The 21,642-nt window shown below is 38.4% G+C and overlaps 1 protein-coding gene across 2 annotated transcripts in view; it reads right to left on the reverse strand.

The window, feature by feature from the left end:
• LOC136845204 (protein phosphatase methylesterase 1) overlaps window positions 1–9,673 on the reverse strand; it is a 30,720-nt gene extending 21,047 nt beyond the window's left edge. The window contains exons 1-2 of one of the 2 annotated variants that reach the window (XM_067115252.1): window positions 9,490–9,640; window positions 236–373 (exon numbers count right to left, since the gene is read on the reverse strand). Coding sequence is in view for 1 of the 2 variants with exons in the window: in XM_067115251.1 (XP_066971352.1) it covers window positions 9,490–9,566 (77 nt within the window). In the remaining variant the exon portion in view is untranslated. Of the gene's footprint in view, window positions 1–235; window positions 374–9,489 lie in introns of both variants that reach the window. The other variant, XM_067115251.1, reaches the window with a different exon arrangement.
• Between the last annotated feature and the right edge of the window lie 11,969 nt (window positions 9,674–21,642).

A 21,642-nucleotide genomic window follows, 5' to 3' on the forward strand; every position in this document is an offset into this window, starting at 1 on the left:
GCCTTCCTAACCATGCGAGGGGAGGTGGGTGGGCTTTTATTATGTAATTACTTGGAAAATATAAAATTTATTTTATTAAAAAAAATGTCATTTTTACATACAGGTAAGCTACTTACCAAGTAACTACATAGCTGAATCCCACATTGGAGGAGGTTGGATGCATGGATTGTCTATTGTAATGAAAAAGAAATAGAAGTAATGCTAGCACTGGTAAAAATGCTTGCTGGTTCCTGACCTGCTGAGAGAGCTGCTATAGGAAAGTACTGCCTCTGGGTGGTGCTCGTCTCAACATATAGAGGCGTGGTGGTATAGCCAGGAGTCGCCTACTACAGTAAACCCCATGTGTTCGCGGTCTCACTATTCGCGGATTTCTCTGTGGAACGTATCTACCCATTATTCGCGGAAAATTTGCCCATTCGCAGTATTTTTCACTGAGAAATATTCACTAATTACAGTATTTTCATATCATTTTCATGACTAAATGCACTTTTTGTGATAAAACTATTAAAATACTCAGGTATAAGCATTTTTAGATTTTTTTTTTGTGTTTAAACTATGAAAATAGGCAGTTCTTAAGTGTTTTTAGAGGGGGTTTTAAGTATTCGTGGATTTTAGCTATCCGCGGGGTGGGGGGGGGTGCGGTACGCATCCCCCGCAAATACAGGGGGTTTACTGTACATTAGCAGGATTCTTTGCTGCGAAGGAGTGTCCGATTGCACACAAAGAATTAACAAAGTTGCCCCTGCCCTGGGCACAGTACCATAAAACCAAACCAGAGAATAAAAACACAGTCGCTTATTGCCAAACATTAAAAAGCACCATTACCCAACCATTAATAGATAAAACTGGTGAGCACCCCAAATACAGGCTCCCTTACAACTCGACACCATCAATCAAGGCAAAGAAATAGGAAGGATGCAGGAAGATTTCCTAAACTCCTCCCAACACCACACCAGTAACCGAAATAGAACTCAGGGTACTGCAATTTTCATAAACAGTTTCAATTTCACGCAAATAATGAGATGCAAACATTGGTTTGCATTTTCAAAATGTTGTCTGAATAATAGAAGTGATAGACAAATTATGTTTAAAAGCCAGGAACGTGGCTACCGCCCTCACTTCGTGCACTTTTACTTTCACTAAAGTAACACATCTCCCTCAATCTGTGTGTGAGCCTCTAGAATAGGATCCTTCATAAAAAATGCCAAGGCATTTTTTGAAAGAGGGTGAGAAGGATTCTTTACTGAGCACCAGAGGTTGCTCAAAGACCCATGGATCTTTTCCGTTCTTAGTGAACAGTATTTCAATGCCCTTACAGGGAAAAAGAGTTCTTTCCATGTACCCCAGACCTAGAATATCTACTAAACTTTTAATAATGAGTGAGAGAGGCCAGGGACTGGAAGGGGTCTCATTTTAAGTTAAGAATCCTAGGGTAAAAAAGCAAATTGCATTATCCTGAGAGAATCCAATCTTTTTATCAAAAGCGTGTAGCTCACTTACCTGCCTGGCAGTAGCTAATGCTACTAGGAACAGTCTTCCTAGTTAGGTCCCTCAAAGATATAAATCTCAAGTGTTCAAAACGTGGATGTGACAGCCACTTAAGAACCACGTCTAGATTCCAGGCTACTAGCTTTTCTTCTTTCTGTTTGGTCATATCGAATGGCTTGATGAGATCAAAAAGATCTTTATTAGCGGAGGTATCTAAGCCCCTACGTCTAATACAGAGCTCAACATTGCCCTGTAGCCTTTAATGGTTGAGGTAGGCAGATTCCTGGAAGACTTTAAATAGAGCAGGAAATCACCTATCTCCACTAGAGATGTTGAAGACGAGATGCTGTGTCTCCAGCACCAGTCACGGAAGGCTTTCCACTTGGCCTGATAAACTTTGCTTGAGGAATATCGTCTGCCATGAGCAATAGCGTCTGCAACTGCCTTTGAAAATCCTTTTGCTCGTACCAATCTGTAGACAGTCTGAACACAATGGAACCACCTGAAATGTGGTTGTTTGAGTACTTTGGGTTTTTGAGGCAACAGCCACGGAAAATCCATGAGAAGTTCCAGTAAGTCCGGGAACCATTCCTGTGCTGGCTAGAAAGGGGCTACAAGAGTCATCGTTACATTCCGATGATTTCGGAACTTGTTTATTACTTCTCTCACCATCTTGAATGGGGGAAAGGCGTAAAGGTCTTTGTTCGACCAATCTAAAAGCACTGTGTCCATCACCCATGCTTGTAGATCTGGCACTGGCGAACAATACAAAGGGAGACAATGGTTCTTCAAGGTCACAAACAGATCTAGAACCAGCCTACCCCACAGTTTCCATAACTGTAGGCACACAAGGGGGTCCAGAGTCCATTCTGTGGGGAGAACTTGCTTTCGGTGGCTGAGTCCATCCGCTAACATGTTGAATTTTCCCAGAATAAACCTGGTTAAGATCTGGGTTTGATTCTGATCCACCCAAATGAGCAGGGCTCTTGCTGCTTGGCAAAGGGTAAACGATGAGTTCCCCCTTGTTTTTTGACATAAGACAGTGCCATGGTTTGTCCGAGTGGACAGTCACTGTCTTCCCGGACACCTCCAATGCAAGTGCTTCCAATCCCCAGTGAATTGCTGTCAATTCTTTCACACTGAAGTGCCATTTTCTCTGCCTTGAAGTCCAAAGGCCTGAGACTTCCTTGTCTCCCAGGAGGGCTCCCCCAACCTAGGTCTGATGCGTCTGAATAAAGCATTAGGCCAGGCCTCAGAGGAAGAAGCGACTTTCCTTGAGAGAGCTTGTCTCTAGATTTCCACCAAACAAGATCCTCTTTTATTTCCTTCATTATTGGAAAAACAAAAGAATCCAGATATTTCTTTCTGTTCCAACTGATTTTCAGAAAGTACTGTAAGTTTCTCATATGTAGCACTGCCAGGGACACAAACTATTCTGTGGATGAGAGGGGCTGCCAACAGGCTCATCCAGCTGCTCGCAGAACAGGACTGAAGGGAGCAAAATTTGTCTACCTTCCGAAGGCACGGAAAAACCCAAAAAATCCCTAAGCTTATCCACATCCCCAAATAAGCTATCTCCTGAGAAGGAGTCAGTTGAGACTTTGGAAAGTTTACCTAGAGGCCCAAATACTGGCGAGAAGAAGGGTCTTGTGAAGGTCATCTGCACATCTGTCCTTTGACTGAAAGTGAATGAGCCAATTGTCGAGATACAGCAAAATGTTGACCCCATCAAATGTAACCATTTCACTATTGGAGCTAGTACACGCATGAATACCTGTGGAGCCGTGGGCAGGTGGAAGCACGGGGCGGCTCTGAACTGGTCCACCTTGCTCTGGAACACAAACCTTAAAAACCTCCTCGAGTCCTGATGAACTGGGACATGGAATTAGGCATCTTTCTTGTCTATCGAAATCATCCAATCTTCCAGATGAATGGATGCAAGAACAGACTGAGACGTCTCCATTTTGAATTTTGTTTTCTACACATACAAGTTCAGGGCACTCACGTCCAGAACCAGCCTCCAGGCACCCGAAGCCTTGGGGACTACACACAGCTGACTGTAGAACCCCGGAGATGAGGTGTCCTCGACTAGTTCGACTGCTACTTTTTCAAGGAGTGCTGACACTTCTTGGGAGAGTGCTGAAAACCTCTCGGAGCCTGCAGAGTAGACCATCAATAAGATGGGCTTGTCAGTTAGAGGAGGTTTCATCAGAAACGGGATCGAATAACCCTCTCTCAGGACTTGTACAATCCAACTTTCCGCTCTTCTCGCTTCCCAATACTCCCAAAAGTGGAGGAGTCTTGCTCCCACAGGTGTGCGGAGGACTAGATATCTCACTTACGTGCAGGTGGTTTATTAGAGGACTTTTTGATTGCTCAAGGGGTGAAACGGGAGTTTCCGCGAGGTCTGAAAGCCTCTTTGTCTGCCCCTACCCCGAAAGGGCGAAGGTTGCACAGGAGAAACTGTCCTAGAGTTGAAGGCTGAAGACCCTCTAGGGCGCCTCGCTGATTGTGCAAGAAGGTCCTGAATTGACTTTTTCTGCATTTCAGAAGTAATCTACAGCACAGTAGCCTGAGGGAATAGGTGTTTCTTGTCAAGCGGAGAGACGATGAATGCAGGCTTCTCGGAAAGTGTTACTCTCTTCGTGGTGTAGCAACACCAAAGCTCCCTCTTCTTGAGAATACCCATAGCAAACAGTGAGGATAATTCAAGTGAACCGTCTCTAATACCTTTATCCAGACATGAGATGACCCCTAAAAAGTCCGAAGAGAAATCCTCTAGAATATGTGGGCAATCCTTTAATTTGCAGCAAGAGCTCCTACGGCCCAGTCTAAAAAATTGAGTACTTCCAAGACCTTAAACAAATGCTTGATAGTGGTCCAACTCTGAGGTTGAGAACAAAATCTTAGTTGAATTAAACACCAACCTTCCGGAGGAGTTAGTGAACCCGGAATAGTCTCCCTTTGAGGAGGCAGAAGCTCCCAGGGATGGGGCCTCTCCAGTCGCATAAGTATCTTCTCTGTGACAATCTAGACAGTAGACAAATAAAAGAGACTCTTCCCTGCTCTCTCTTGCTCGAGAACCAGCTTTCCACTTCACGAAGAGTTTTCGTAGCTGAAAGAGGACAGCACCATTTTAGGTAGCCTCGAAGCAGGAGTCGTCTGGTTGTCCATTAAGTAAGTCGAAGCTGGTGAAGCCGGAGCTGCAGGAGAGAAGAAATCTTGAAAAGTCGCCAGCAGAAACCTGACTAAGGAGGCATACACCAAAGGAGGGGTGACAGGATCCACATCTTTCTCCTCAGAAGAAGAAATGGGCGACAGTTCTGCGATAGGCTGAGGGTGTTTTCTTAATTAAGCCCAGGATATTATCCAATTGGCATTGGGGCGACTGAAATGAAGGAGCCTGTTGCACTGCAAGTTCACTTTATCCATCAGGACTTCAACAGAAGTACCAGTTTTCTCCATTGTATTAACTAATAACCCAAATTTAAAGTTAATTCTAGATTCAAGGCTGGTAATGGGGCTGGGATCGGGAGTAATGGAGCCAGGATGTGTAGTGGTTGGTACAGACTGAGAAGAGGGATCAGGTGGAACAATAGGCAAGGAATCAGAATTATTATCAATAAAATATTTAGCAGACACCTGACTTCCTAAACCCTTCTTACTACTATCTCTTGCTGCTGCCTTCCTCTTTTTGTCCCCATCTATATAGTCTTCCACATTGTACCATCCCACGAAACACATTCCTCACAAGTCAATTCAGGAGAACATATTTGACCCTGCGAGATGCACAAAGAGTATAAGGGTCATAGCAGGCTTTAGTCAGTTGCGTATTGCAGCCTTTACTGCAATACCTAAAACTTTGAGAACCCGAATTGGACATTGCCAAAAAGTCAGGAGTCAGAAAGTCTCAAAATAGTCAATATTCAAAAGCAAAAGTCAATATCGGTAATACTGGTCTTTTGGGAAAACCTGACACTATCTAATTATGCCGAAAAGGCTACCATAGAGAGAATACTTCATGATTCCAAAGATCAAATGAGAAGAGAAAATCCAAAAAAAAAAACGCTACTGCCAATCACTGTATCCACAGCCATCAGCCAGCAGAAACATATTGGGCTCGTTTGCCAAGCTGGTTTTCTCTCTTACCCAGAAAGTGGGTTGGGTTACTCGCCTAACCAAAACAAAAGTAGCGCTACCGCGAACTTCAAAATTCTAGCTGCCGGTTAATAGAAACTAATAGCTATGTAATTACTTGGTAAGTAGCTTATATAAAAACAAAAATTACCTATCAAATGAAAAAGTGAGAACCAAAAAATTTTAGCGTCAAAAATGCAATATGATAATATTTACAAATAATTACAACATAAAAATCTATTCTTTCTAAAAGGGAAGAAGGACTGAAAATCAGTCCTTTCAAGGTGTCCCATCTGGACATGTCAAATTTCATAAATCTTGTCAACGCATTTTATTTAATCTGGTTGATCAAAACTGTTGGATGGTAACTGAGATAACTCTCAGCAACTTTTCAAAACATCTCAAGACATGTCACTGTTACACCTCTCAGTATTAATTAATCAAAACTTTCTTTTATATACATTGTACCTTTATCAGTTTCAACTAGGACTGCTTGCTCTGGTAACAATGCATTGTCCTTAAAAAGGAGGGTAGTGCTGCAGAAAATATGGACATCTGTTTGCTTAAAATGGAAAATATACCACATTCAGCAATATACTGATGCAAGAAATCTGCATAGACAGTTTTAACTGTATTTTGCTAGATGTCATTCTAAAACCTATATTCTAATTCTTTACCATATCTCGATCAGTCTTCCTAATATAGTACTTTTAAAAACTTTACAATGGCCTTGCTAGAATGACAAATGAATATCCTATTTTCCAAAGACATATTTGTCAAAACAGCTTCCCACTGAAGGGTCAGGAACCACTACAGTAATTCATCATGATTGACAAATTTATATTCCAAAAGTAAGAAGAAAGACTGGAAAGCAACTGGGTTTTGGAAGGAAGGAGGGGGCCTAATTCAGTTGGTAAAGACAACTGAAAAACACTGTGACAACTGGAAAAGTGCCACATGAGTACAAATTCACCAAATACTTTCTAATATGTGCAGTACTGTAATAAGATCACAGGGATATCACAATCTTTTGACATATCTCACTATTGTAACATGCTGTAACTGCCATAACAGCACTTTCCTTCAAAGTACAGCTAATGTAACAAAACACTTCACCCCCAATAGGTTTCCCCATTTTGCCTTAAAACAAATGGGCACGAAAATAAAAACAATTTCCGAGTAGACAAGACCTGTGGTCAGTTTACCAACCATTTACTGCATACACATATACTTGCTATATACTTTTAGCGTTGCTGATGAAGGAGGTGGTGTTGTTTATTGTCGATCACTTATTATTAACCTCGTATCTCTACCCAACATGGTTGGGGACCCTTTGGGAGCGCAGGGTTTTGGGTAGGGTAAATTGTTGGAAGAAAGACCAGACTACCATGTTGCTGTTGTGGAATGGCTCCCCTCATGCGCAAGTCATTAGGGAGCCATATGTTCAAGAAGGGATTAGCAAAGGAAACCTGTTATAAAAGGAACTATACCAGCCTAACGTAACCTAACCTAACCTAGCAGGCCCTGTTACTTTGCCTCCGCCCCACCAGTGAAGGAAACTCCACTTTTTACCAAAAACTCCCCTATAACACTGCACATGAGTGACACCATTCCAGGATGGCCAGCATACAAAAAGCATATTAGTTCTGATGTTAATTTACAGGTCAATTACAGTCGACTGCAAAAAATAAAGGTAAATTGTTAATAGGCCTAAGCAACCAAAATAGTATAGGAAAAGTCAATTTCCTAGGTAATACCCAATGTGGAGCAACCCCATAGTTCTACTAAAACTAGGGTAAAACAATGGGGCATGAGACACATGGGTCGCAGAATTTTCACTTTTCACTCAATATTTAGTTGGAGGAATAACAAAAAAATTAAACCTTTAAGAAAACCTTTCAAAAGATTGAAGCTTCATTAACAAAATGAGCTATAGGAAACTGCCATACGAACTAAAATAAGCTCATGAAGTCTTCGTAAAATAGGTGTTGACGGCAATTTTGAATCCAATATGGCGTCTTCCCAAAGATTGTGACAAAATGAATGGCGATTGGACACTTCCTTTCCAGTGTTCATTTAACGGTGTACTGACACTAACTGCATATATTTGTAATTTATAGATACTACTCAAGATTTTCGTTTTAATCAGCATGATAAAAAAACATTTTGTTTCCTACACTAGTGAAAATATGAGACATGGAATTCCCGTCTGTCATGTGGTTGAGCTGAAATGCATTTTTACCTTTAATCCGTGGTTTTATCCTTACTGACATCATAACTGAAGCTCCACAGTGCTTATTTGATTGTAATTATGCATATTTTTTTCTTAATTCACTCAAAATACCACTTAAAATATGCGAGGATATTTGTTTACAGTACTTCACTCCATCAAAGTAGCGTAACTGTGGCAGGAACAATTTTCCAGCCCTATTGTACATCTGGCTGCCACAAACATCAGAGAGCGGACGACGCATTAGTGAACCGTTTACGATAGAAATGTAGTATTTTGTTGTTAAGACTTTTCATTTATTTAAGTCCATATTACTATGTATACTTCTGAGGCATGTAATGTGAACATATGAGTGTTACCACATTGGCAAAAATGCAAGAAAGTTGAGTATGAAAATTTATCTAGAACTGGTACAAGAGTCAAGATGCCATGATGTCAAAATACAGGACTGAAAAAAAGGTTTTAAATCCAAAATTATTACTTAAAACACCATTATATTTGACAAAACTTACACTGTGTATGTGATATATATACTTCACTGTATGTAATATATATTAATAAATACAAAAAAAGGTAGGAAAACGCGAAAAATAGCTACATCGTAATGTTCACAGCAAAAGCGTTGAAATTTATCTCAAGAATCTGGTTTGCTCCTACAACAAATATTTTCAAATGAATTATAATGAACACATAATACATTACTCAATTTATAACCTTATTCTGGTGTTTAGCTACCTAGTTATTTAAATATTATCTAGCGCTTTGACGTCCTGAAAATTCGCTAAGAGCTCCCTGTCCAAGCCCCAAAGGCGCCAGCGTTTACCACTGATGTCAAGGAAACGGTTTCAGCATCTATGGATACCAATATTTTGCAGATTTAACACAGGATATGGGCAGTTTGTTTACACAAATGACTCGGCAAGTATCAAGATGGCATCACTCCTCCACTTTTAAAGTGTTTTAAGTAAAAGCTTTGAGAGCGTCATGGCCGGTAAGTTAGCACTGTGCATGGCTAAATCTCAATGAACCCGTTTAACCGAAAATATGCCATTATTTTGTAATTTAGGAGAAAACTGTTACTTCGATAGGAACGTAGACGTCTTGGCGTGTTGTGTTTAGGGGGCACAAGTCTCACTGATGCTGATGGGGGTGCATTCGAATGCATTTTCTGGAAGTGTCCAAACAGCAGAGGAATGTCGCATTGTCTCACGTCCCGTGCATTTACCCTACGTTGAAGTCTTTTATTTCCAAATCTTACTTAGCCTCCTAATTAGCCTATTTAATTGACCTGGCCTACTTAATCTTCCACTAAATTCCAATGCAGGAGAACTTATACCGGATATAACTGTTTCTAAATATTTGAAAGACTCGACGTCATTAATCCTCTCCAGTAAGTTTCAAAATATAAGGACCTGGTCAGTCACAAATTAAGCCAGTACTTATGGTAGGATATTCAGATAACCTTATAACATTATCGTGAATGAAGAAAGAAACCAAAACACAGAGCATACGTGAGGAAAGTCAGGCCTCTGGCTACAGATAAGATTTGTCATGGCTACCAAAGGCCTAAATCATAATAGTTTAGGCTTAAGCTATTTCCGCAGTTGTGATTTGTATATGCAAAACGTACTTACACAGGCAAGCCTGGGGGACCCATGGGAGGCAAGCGGTTTTTCATCAATGCCTTTCGAAGGTCTGCCGCTTCAGACATTATCTGTCACGATCAAATTCCTGCGAAACCAGACAATTTTCGAAGAAAAACACCAGTCTGATTGACTGACTGTCTTGATTTTCACTTCCACCTGATGGAAAAGTGTAAACAAACGAATTTTGATATTACTTCTCATTCATGCGCCCTTTGGTATTGTTTCGTTGTACGTTCCTCTCATCTTGTAAGGAAATTTAAGGGTTTTCAATGTGATAAGCTGATATAGGAGCACAATATTCCACCAACTACCGCTAATCTTTCAATATTATCTTACTTGTCAACGAATAATTTACTGTATCAGTATGTTACATGGAATGGTTGTGTGTTTGCACAAAATAAATACGATGAACCAAGGAGATCCCAGCCATTCTGGTATTTAGAATGCAAAATGCTGTTAAAAATGTAAAAAATGCAGCAAACAGTAACAGATAGTTAAAAAGACAACCCATTTATATTTTCCACAATATTAAAAATTCTGCCAAACGAATTTATTTGGGTTCTTTCACAATGCACACGCATTCAAACAAAGCCACCTACACCTTAAAATCGGCCTATAAGAGGCCATTTTGTTGGTAGCAATAATAATCGAACACGAAAGAACGCGCAGTATTAAAATACAAATTCTGATATGGTGAGTGATGATAGTCATAAGGGAACAAAGTGAGATTTTGGGTTTCCTGGCCAGTAACTGTACTGCAGGCTATTTATATCATCTAGTTGTATAATTAATGTATTTTACAATATTTCTGACAAATAAAATATGAGAAATGAAATAAATACTAAATATATGAAGACAATAGAGCAACAAAAACATTTCAGAGATCTTTAAAGGTTGATAAAAAACTTTTTCTCTGCTCCTTATCTCCTTTGACAGTCAGTAAACATACAATTTGTCAAAAATTGCCATTTATTCCCCTTGAATAAAATTTCCTAGTTTTCTTGAATACTTGTTTTTGATGTATTTCCCAGTTTCTATGAAAAATACGTTGATGTGATTGTTTTGCTCCACAGAAGTTTTTTATTATATTAACTATAGCAATGAGTTTGTATAAATTAGTACATTAATATTTAAAGTAGTAAAACACCTTTTTCGCAGATTTTATCCATCTCTATAAAATTAAATGACGTCTGATTGCAGTGTTGTCAAACTTCTTCCTGTGGAGAATGTATATGTTATTTTCTTGTTGTAAGGGCACATGCCAGTAGTTTAAGCTTGCCTTCTGGACGAAACCCTTTTTTTTTTTGTATGTTGGGTTACGATTAAACAACTTAATGTTTGTGTTTTAGTTGATGGTTTGTTACGTAACCCTGTAGTTTTGTAGATGTGACAGCTGTGCTATCCAATATACTCCTCCCGAGTTTTCTTCCAGGGTGGGAACATGAAGCTCTGCCTGTTTCGCAGCAAACTCCAGAAAGGCAAGTTGTAGAAGAAATTCTCGTAAAATCCAGCCCCATCACCTCGTGAACTGTCGTCGTGATTGCAGTAATTTCTTCATAAGAATATTCTGAAATCCCCTTTTCTTGCCATTTATGTTTTCCTCTATCGAAGTAACGTAACGTTTTGTCAATTTTTGCAGTAATATGTTAATGTTTTCTTGCTTCTTAATGTAACTTGGATGATTGTTGTGTCCTTTAAATATTAATTATATGTGTTAAACTTTTTAATTGCGTATTTGTGAACCCGTGTGGCATCACCCAAAAAGAATTGGTGCAGGAAATACAGTTGATTGTTTCTCAACTGCACTTTGTTGGAAAGAATATAATGTTTCTTGACTTCATGGTACATTTAAGTAAGTTAGTAAACTCCTCAGCACTGTAACTTGGTCTCATTCAAAGCTAGGGCAGGAGGGCTTAAGGTTGAATGAAATCGTACCGAATGTGGGCCTAAAACTTTAAAGTTTCACCACATTCTTTGCTAGTTATAGTAGTACTTTGCTTTGGTCCTTCGAACCGGATGCCATAACGATTCGCAAAGGATTTTTTTGGATGTTAAAGATAATTTACGATAAAGTTCACGTTGGTGATGGATGGCTATAAAGTCATTTTAGTGTAGCTGGCACGTGTCCAAAGTTATTTGGTGAGCAGGGTAAGGTATTGAATTACTTGGAGTGTTTTGCCAAGTAATCTATTGTTTATGGAACATTATTGTTCGTATTTAGTGATTACTCTGTAAAGAAATTCTTGTTGAATTTCGTAGCCATTTTTGAACTTAGGTTTTCGTGACCAGATTTATTTTGTGAAGTGATGATTACTTGAAGTGTTTTGCCAAGTAATCTATTGTTTATGGAACATTATTGTTCGTATTTAGTGATTACTCTGTGAAGAAATTCTTGTTGAATTTCGTAGCTATTTTGAACTTAGGTTTTCGTGACCAGATGTATTTTGTGAAGTGATGAAGAACACGTGGTCAAATTGTCTATCATTCAGTGAATGTTATTCGACCTATGAATAAGATTAGTTATATTTTCAATCGGGTTTAGATAATTTGCCATACATTTTTGATATTTGAGCAAGTTTCTTATTGATCCATTAACAAGAAAATGGATTCCAAGATTAGGGTAGTTATTGAAAGGGAAATTATTTCCTTACAAGATTTGCTTGATGAGACAGATAACTGCATTGGTGATACTGATACACCAAAATCGACCCTTGTAATGTATGAACGTTGTCTTATTGAGGGTCTACGACGTTTTGAAGATAGTTGGTCACAGAATGTGACGATTATTTCACAGGATAGTGAATATGATAGTTTATGTAGAAGTTATAGAGCAATAACTAGATGTGTAAGGAAAGCTATTGCTACTGCACAGAAAACTATGAGCGAGATTGACACGGGAGATATAAATCAACAGCCCGCTTTGCCTCCTCCTTCGGCTCCCATTAACCCTCTCCCTCCCCCTAAACTCCCAGCAATTAAGATACCTGAATTTAGCGGTGGGGAAGAACAATGGCTTGCATTTTGGGATATATTTAACAGTTTAGTTCACGATCGTAGGGATATTTCCAATGTGATTAAGTTTTCTACCCTCAGAGCTAGTTTAAAGGATAACGCCTTTAAAGCCATAGAAGGTTTGCCTGTCACTAATGCCAATTATTCAGTAGCTATTCAGACCCTTAAGGAGAAGTATGATAATAAGGACAAATTGAAACGTAGACTTATGTCCAAATTAACGCATTTAGTCCCTCCCAGTCATACAATAGAGGATTTGAACACGTTCAAATTGGAATATGAGAAGATTATCTTACAAATGAACACATTGAATTTAGATGTAGAGGCCATGAACCCCATTTTCTCTAGTATAATATGCGAGAAATTATCACCTGAAACACGTAAGGCTATAGCTAATAAACATAATAGTATGTCCCTTGATTTAAAGCAAATTTCCTCAGGTTTGAAATATGTTTGTGAATTAATGGAATTTTGTTACGAAGGTGAGAATTCTAATAAGAGAAAACGTGATCAGGGTAACTATTCTAAAGTGATTCCCTCAAATGTGCAAAACGTGCAGAGAGCACAACAAAGTAACAGTAAGCCTAGTAATAGTAGTTCTTACCATAATTGTGTGTTTTGCTCATCGAACCATGCCTCTCGCGATTGTAAGACTTTCAAAACCATTGATAGTAGAAGGGACAGAGTTAAATATTTAAGATTGTGCTTTGCTTGCCTCAAAGGAGGTCATTTATTCTCTGAATGTAGAAACAAACCGAAATGTAATATATGTGATGGGCCTCATTACCCGATGATTTGTAAGAAAACAGAAAACCCTGTTAATCCTGCTCCACCAAAGTTGAGTGTAAATAGTACTAATGTTAGTAAGTCAAATGTTAATTCTGGGAAATCTCATAATGATTCTAAAGGTGCTGTAAGTAAAGGTGATTCCCAGTAGTTATGACTGCTTCTTTGGGTATTGATCATTCTCAGACTAATAAGAGTTCTGTTTCGACTGCTCTTCCTACTGCTAATGTAATTGTGTCAGGGAATGGATATCGTTCCTTTGGGAGAGCACTCTTTGATTCTGGTGCACAAAGAACGTTTATTGCAACGGAATTAGTTCATAAGCTTAGTCTACCGTCCATAGCAACAGTAGCCTTAAAGGTAAAACCATTTGGCAGTGATGCCATGGAAGTTAGTTGTAATATAGTAAGAGTTGTGGTGAGACTAGGTAAGATTCGTACTGTCATTAATGCCATTGCATTCGATAGAGTTAATTCCAGAATTTATTCTCCAGGTTTAAGTAAGTCAGCTGCGTTCTTGACGAGTAAAGGCATAAAATTAGCAGATAATGATTTAAATTCAGATGAAGTGAATGGTATAGAATTAGTCATTGGAGCTGATTACTATGGAAAATTCATTCACAACAGTCAAATTTGCTCTGGAATACAGATATTGAATAGTTCTGGTGGTGCACTAATTTTTGGACCTCTTCCTAGTTGGTCTTATGACAACGTAGAATCTAATGAGATTACTACATCAAATGTATGTTGTTCAAGAATAGAAGTAGAGGAAATCCCTATTAATTCTTGTTGTGAAGTTAGAAAATTATGGGATTTAGAAAGTGTTGGTATTCGTCAATCTGAAATTAGTCCTGAAGAAAGAGAATCAGTTAAGTGTTTTAAGGATAAAGTAAAAAGGGTTGACAATAAGTATGAAGTGTCCTTGCCATTTAAAGATGAAAGTAGACCGCCTGTTAACTATAGAATAGCCATTGGTCAATTAAATTCCTCGCTACATAGATTCGAATCTGACCCCTCCTTGTATGCTCATTATGATAAGATTATCCAAGATTACGTTCAGCCTGGGTTTATAGAATTAATTCCCTCAGGCTCCCCTATTATAGGGCATTATTTACCCCACCATGCTGTATTGAAGGATTCAGAAACAACTCCCATTCGAATAGTTTTTAATGCTTCTTCCAAGGCTAAAGGAGAACTTTCCTTAAATGATTGTTTATTAACTGGTCCTCATTAACTACTAAACTTTTTGATGCCCTGTTGAGTTTCCGTACAAACCCAATAGCTGTGATTTCAGATATCAGTAAAGCCTTTTAAGGATAGGCATTTCACCTGACTGTCGTGATTATTGCAGATTTCTATGGATAACTGATCCCTCCGATTTGAAGTCTACTGTAACTTACCGGTTTTGTGTAGTTTGTTTTGGAGCTACATGCTCCCCTTTCTCTTGCAGCAAACCCTTTTGCATCATTTATCTTTACATGATAATCCCCTTGCATCATCTCTGATGAAGAATTTCTATGTAGACAATTTTAGTAAAACTTACAAGGATGTGTCAGTCTTGATGGATGAGTATCCAGTAATAAATGAGATTCTTGAAGATGCTAATATGCCTCTACAAGAATGGGTCAGTAATGATTCACAGTTTAACAGAACCATAGATGTTATCAAAGAAAGAGTGAACGTTTTGGGTTTAGAGTGGTATCTAACACAAGATGAGATGTCACTGAAGGAAGTAAATTGTGAGTATAAAGGACCTTTAACCAAGCGAAAGGTCTTATCAGTAATAGCTCGAATGTTTGATCCTCTAGGATTATTGTCACCAATACAGGTGAGAGGTAAATATTTTCTTAAATGTTTGTGGAGTAACTACGGGTGGGATGACCCTTTGCCAGAATCATTATGTTCAAGGTTTGATGAAATTTGCAAATGTATTAGAAATGTAGAAAGTTTAAAGTTTCCTAGGTTTGTTGTACATCCTCAAGGTTCCCACTTACATGTATTTTGTGATGCCTCTAACAAGGCATATGGAGCTGCTGCCTATGTGATTGATTTCAAGAGAAGTGTAAGCAATTTACTGGTCAGTAAGTGTAAAGTTGCACCAAACCCTAAACAGACTATTCCGCGTTTGGAATTGACAGCCTTGTCCTTGGGTGCGAAACTTGCTGGAAGATTAATGCAGAATAATGATTTGAGATTGAGTTCTTGCACTCTCTGGAGTGACTCCATGGTTTCTATTTGTTGGGTGAAGAACAATAATAGTAAAATCCCCTATGTACGAAACAGTCACTGAAATTAATGAATTCAAGTTTCCGCTACGGTATACCCCCTCTAAGGATAATCCAGCTGATATTCTATCCAGAGGTAGTACTAGTAAAGATTTAGCGCAAAATTCCTTATGGTGGAATGGCCCTAAATGGCTTTTAACTGGTGATTATCCCCAATCTTTAGCTACAGAAACTGTGCATGTTAATGAAATTCTTTCAGAACCTAAGTTTGTTAACCCTCCAACCCCATTAATTGACATCCCACGTTACAGTAATTTAAGTAAGCTTAAACGTATCATGAGGTCAATATTGCTTTTTCTTAATAAATGCAGTAAAGGTTCTAAGTTTGTTGTTAACGAAATGAAAGCACTTGTCCTCCTTGAACAGAAGCAACATTTTTCTACTACCAGAATGTACCTCTGTGATAAGAATTCACATGGAGTGTCCATGGATATTAAGAATTTCTGTAATCAGTTGAACTTATTTGTTGATGAGGAAAATCTAATTAGGTCTCAGGGTCGCATGAAAAACGCTTCCATGTCTTATGATACTCAGTGCCCAATGTTATTGCCTTCCAGAAGTTATTTAACAGTGTTGATAGTTGAACATTTGCATAGACATCATCACCATTGTGGTGTCAATTCTGTACTGGTATTGTTGAGAGAAACTTTTGGGTACCGAAAGCACGACAAGTTATCAAATCAATTCTGTCAAAGTGTGTTTTGTGTCAGAAGTTAACCAAGAAACGGTTGTGTTTGCCTCCTCCTCCACCATTACCCACAGAAAGAGTGAGATATGATAGATCTTTCCAATCAGTAGGAGTTGATTATACTGGTGCTATTAATGTTTTTGATCATGAGACTGGCTTGGAGGAGAAGGTCTTTATATGTCTATTTACCTGTACTACGAGCAGGGCAGTTCATTTTGAATTGACTCATTCCATGACTGCTTCCGATTTCCTACTGGCTTTTCGACGCTTTGTAGCATATCATTCTCTGCCGAGTCTGATTATATCTGACAATGGTAGGAATTTTGTTGGATTTAATAATTTCCTGAAGGAAATTGTGGATGAACCAGAGGTAAAGTCATACCTTGAAGGAAATTGTGTTAATTGGAAGTTCATTACACCGCGAGCCCCCTGGTCTGGAGGCTTTTATGAACGCCTTATTGGTGTTCTAAAGGGATGTTTGTCCAAAGCCTTATATCACAAACGTGTATCCTTTGAAGAGTTGAGAACTCTACTTGTTGAGTTTCAAGCTGTGATAAATTCGCGACCACTGACTTATCTCTCCTCTGATCGAGATTGTGAGGCTTTGACTCCCTCCATGTTACTTTATGGGCGAAATATTTGTATTTCCCCTCCTCTTAACAATTCAGCAACTGATGACCCAGATTTCATGAGTTCAAGTGATCTTAGAGAACAATATTTTAGATTATCATCAGTGCTAAGAAAATTTGAGAACTCTTGGAAAAGAGACTATTTAGTGTCCTTGAGAGAGAGACATTTTAATTCTAGTGATTATCTCTCTGCAAATGTGAAAGTTGGGACATAGTGATGGTAGACTTAGATGATCATCTGGGAAAGGCTATAGATCCCTCCTCTCATTGGGTAAGGTTACCCAGCTGTTTCCATCGTCTGATGGTGTGATTAGGTCTGTAGAAGTGAGAGTGAATAATAAACTATACATGAGATCAATCACAAAGCTCGTACTTCTGGAATTACCCGAGAGGGAATTTGATAGTGTCGTAACTCAGGAGCCAGATAGTGTGCCTCTGAGTGGTACTAGACCTAGGCGTGCAGCAGCAATCCGCTGTGATCAAGAGAGAAAGGATTTAATTTCTATGGATGTACTCTAAAATGTATATTTGATTTAAATTTTTTATGTGTTAAGATGGTCACAGCTGCATAGCGTTATTCAATTGAATTCGCTCCTGGGTGCAGTTATGATTACTTCTAATTATGATTCTTCTTGGGGGAGAATGTCAAAAATTGCCATTTATTCCCCTTGAATAAAATTTCCTAGTTTTCTTGAATACTTGTTTTTGATGTTTTTCCCAGTTTCTATGAAAAATACGTTGATGTGATTGTTTTGCTCCACAGAAGTTTTTTATTATATTAACTATAGCAATGAGTTTGTATAAATTAGTACATTAATATTTAAAGTAGTAAAACACCTTTTTCGCAGATTTTATCCATCTCTATAAAATTAAATGACGTCTGATTGCAGTGTTGTCAAACTTCTTCCTGTGGAGAATGTATATGTTATTTTCTTGTTGTAAGGGCACATGCCAGTAGTTTAAGCTTGCCTTCTGGACGAAACCCTTTTTTTTTGTATGTTGGGTTACGATTAAACAACTTAATGTTTGTGTTTTAGTTGATGGTTTGTTACGTAACCCTGTAGTTTTGTAGATGTGACAGCTGTGCTATCCAATATACTCCTCCCGAGTTTTCTTCCAGGGTGGGAACATGAAGCTCTGCCTGTTTCGCAGCAAACTCCAGAAAGGCAAGTTGTAGAAGAAATTCTCGTAAAATCCAGCCCCATCACCTCGTGAACTGTCGTCGTGATTGCAGTAATTTCTTCATAAGAATATTCTGAAACCCCCTTTTCTTGCCATTTATGTTTTCCTCTATCGAAGTAACGTAACGTTTTGTCAATTTTTGCAGTAATATGTTAATGTTTTCTTGCTTCTTAATGTAACTTGGATGATTGTTGTGTCCTTTAAATATTAATTATATGTGTTAAACTTTTTAAATGCGTATTTGTGAACCCGTGTGGCATCACCCAAAAAGAATTGGTGCAGGAAATACAGTTGATTGTTTCTCAACTGCACTTTGTTGGAAAGAATATAATGTTTCTTGACTTCATGGTACATTTAAGTAAGTTAGTAAACTCCTCAGCACTGTAACTTGGTCTCATTCAAAGCTAGGGCAGGAGGGCTTAAGGTTGAATGAAATCGTACCGAATGTGGGCCTAAAACTTTAAAGTTTCACCACACAATTTTTAAGAAATAAAAACCTTGCAACATAGTTCATAGAGTTCTGGATATTAGCCAGTTGTCAGAAGAGGTTGCCTTCCTACCTATTCAGCCTACATTGAAAAGAGGACAGAGGGTCGATATCCTAGGACCAATGTCACGTACCAAAATGGTTACCTCATCACTAATTTGTGTTACATAGCTATGATAACACAGATTAAGCAGAATCAAACACCCGTACCAAATTCATAATTAACATCCTGTAATTGTACAAAATATACAATTAAAATAAAAACATATAGTGATAATGCAACTAAATTTTTGTAAGTTTAGAGGAATTTATTTCTGGTGATAGAAATTCATTTCTCGTTATAATGTGGTTCGGTTTCCACAATAAACTGTAGGTCCCGTTGCTAAGCAACCAATTGGTTCTTAGCCACGTAAAATAAGTCTACTCCTTCGGGCCAGCCCAAGGAGAGCTGTTAATCAGCTCAGTGGTCTGGTAAAACTAAGGTATACTTAAGTTTTTAGCAGGCCTCACTTCTAATTATCAGCAGAGATCTTGTCCCCATTGTGAGATACCTAGGTGCTACAGCTTACAATTCCAGTCTTAACTACCACTAGTGATGATCTGAAAATTCCATCCCATATGGTCTAAAACACTAACACTAATCAATTCTTTTAGGAAACTTATCAACCTTTCCAGAGACATTTGCTGCATGTTAGGCTATAAATGTTATGCTCTTGTTTTGGCAAGGTGTGAGATAGATGCCAGTTCACCATAAAACATGAAAGGTAGAAAAGATTACATGCCTTTGCTAAGCTATGCATAAATCATGTAAACGTCAACTACAGCCCGTTCCCCCCAAAAAGGGCTGAGCCAAATTTTGAACGGAATATTTGACAAAAATTAAGAAAAACTATGTTTTTTTTTTATGCAGCAGATTTACATATACACAGAATGCGTTAACCTGTATTTAGACATAACCGAAACAAACTGCATCTAGTGAAGCTGGACAAACTATACAAACAACTGTCATTTTGCCACCTAATGTGGTGAGTGTTTCACACACACACACGAAGCCCTAGAATTTGAAGTCCAACCAATTTCAGGGGAGTTAACATTTAAAGAGAACTTGGCAAACGTAAATACGTCTTCCCGCACGCTTCACCACAGAACACTTATTCAGAACACGCAATTCATAAAATGAAAGAAGCTTGGCCAGTAATTAACATCTTTAAAAGGAAGAATTAAATTCCATTAAATCCGCAGCTGTTACTTTACAAAGATAAAAATATAAATATAGGCGACCAGATTACAAGTACATTATTACTCAATAGAATCTTCCCATAGAAAAGCAACATCACAAAAAAATAAAGAAACTTCAATTGCATAGGCCTATAGGAACTAATTTCTGGGTCAGAGTTCATGATGGGGGTCATCCGATTTGGGGACATGGAACAGAAAGATGAAGTTGATTAGATGGGTGATTCGAAGATTACAAGAACTTAAGGAGAATAGTTGAGAGAGAGAGAGAGCTTGAAGAGGCGACCGGCTGGGTGACATGCAGCTATTTACACTATAAAGGGGTAAGTTACTGACAAGAAAGAGTGATGAATAAAATAGCTCCCATGAAAGAGAAGAATGACAACTGATCAAAGGATCCTCGAAACGACGGACGAAAGCCTAAAAAAAAAAAGCAACATCTGTCATCTCTTCAGCTACCCTCCCTCCGCTTTCCGAGCCGAGGCTCGGGAGGCAAGATGAGTGGGCGGTGCCTGCCACTCCCATGCTTGCCATCAATTAACCACCTAGTTACCAGCCTTAAAGACCCTTTACCAGAACGCGCCTGAAATATTTTATAAAGGTGAATTTTATATACCCACAGGAATAAAAGAAACTTACTTAGGAAGGATGGGGTTTTACTTGATCCTTCGAATAGGCTACATTACCTTTTTTTTTTTTGGCGACGAGACTGCTCGAATGATCATTCCCGCCAGGGATGGCAGCGTGAGTGTGCGTGTGTGTCATGAGTCATGAAAGCCGCACTGTGTTCACACCTGAGCATTGATTTACTTAAATAACTCTGCATGGAAATTTACACACAGAATCTGAACAGTTAGGACAAGATAAGCTGCCTGTATAATGGTCTACCTTATTATTTTTTTTACCGAAGAAGTTACAGTGTCTAAACTACAAAAATAAGCTGAAAAGTAACAAAGTCACTGGAAGAGCGACTTTTGAAGTTTCACAAAAAATAAAAAATACGATTGAAGATATTCCACAAGGTGTTCGAGTTATTCAAGAAAAAGTACGAATGTGGCAAATCAAAAAGGGGCCATTTTATTGACCATATTGCATACAGTTTCGACGACAAACTAAATTCATTGTAAAATTTCAAAACTCATTTTTAAATCAAATAATCTTTTCATCAAAACCACCATCGTGGATCTCAAAATAATAATCTTCCCTCCGCATTTAACATTCACACACACACACACACACACACACACACCCACACATACACCCCCCCCCCACACACACACACACACACACACACACACATATATATATATATATATATATATATATATATATATATATATATATATATATATATATATATATATATATATATATCTTCTCAATGACAAATATAAAATATTTCGATATAGTTCACCATGACAACGAAGGATAAACACAGAGGAAGAAATGGAATGTAGGTCTTAATTGTCTCATACTTGTGAGTATGTGTTTTTGAGTAAAGTGTGAATGTTGACTGCAGTAAATTTCTTTGCCTATTAGGCACAACAAGACTGAAAGGGTGAGAAATATAAAAACGTAAAATGGGTAGCGCAAAGTATGTAGAGGTGAAAGGGTGAATAATCTTTTTTTCTATGCGGATGGAGAATGATGGAATTGGGAATAGTTAGTGTATACGAACCTATCTGGAAGAAGAGGAAGGATATCTGACTGCCTCTTTATGTGGGTACATCAGGGAACTGGGAACAAAGGAAGAGTGCATGACGATGAAAGCCAGGATGAATATGTTGGACTTGAAGGCTAACTTCCGAGGTAAATACAAGGACGAGGTTTGTGACAT

Source organism: Macrobrachium rosenbergii, chromosome 13 (genome assembly GCF_040412425.1).
Source record: "Macrobrachium rosenbergii isolate ZJJX-2024 chromosome 13, ASM4041242v1, whole genome shotgun sequence".
Taxonomy (NCBI): Eukaryota; Metazoa; Arthropoda; class Malacostraca; order Decapoda; family Palaemonidae; genus Macrobrachium; species Macrobrachium rosenbergii.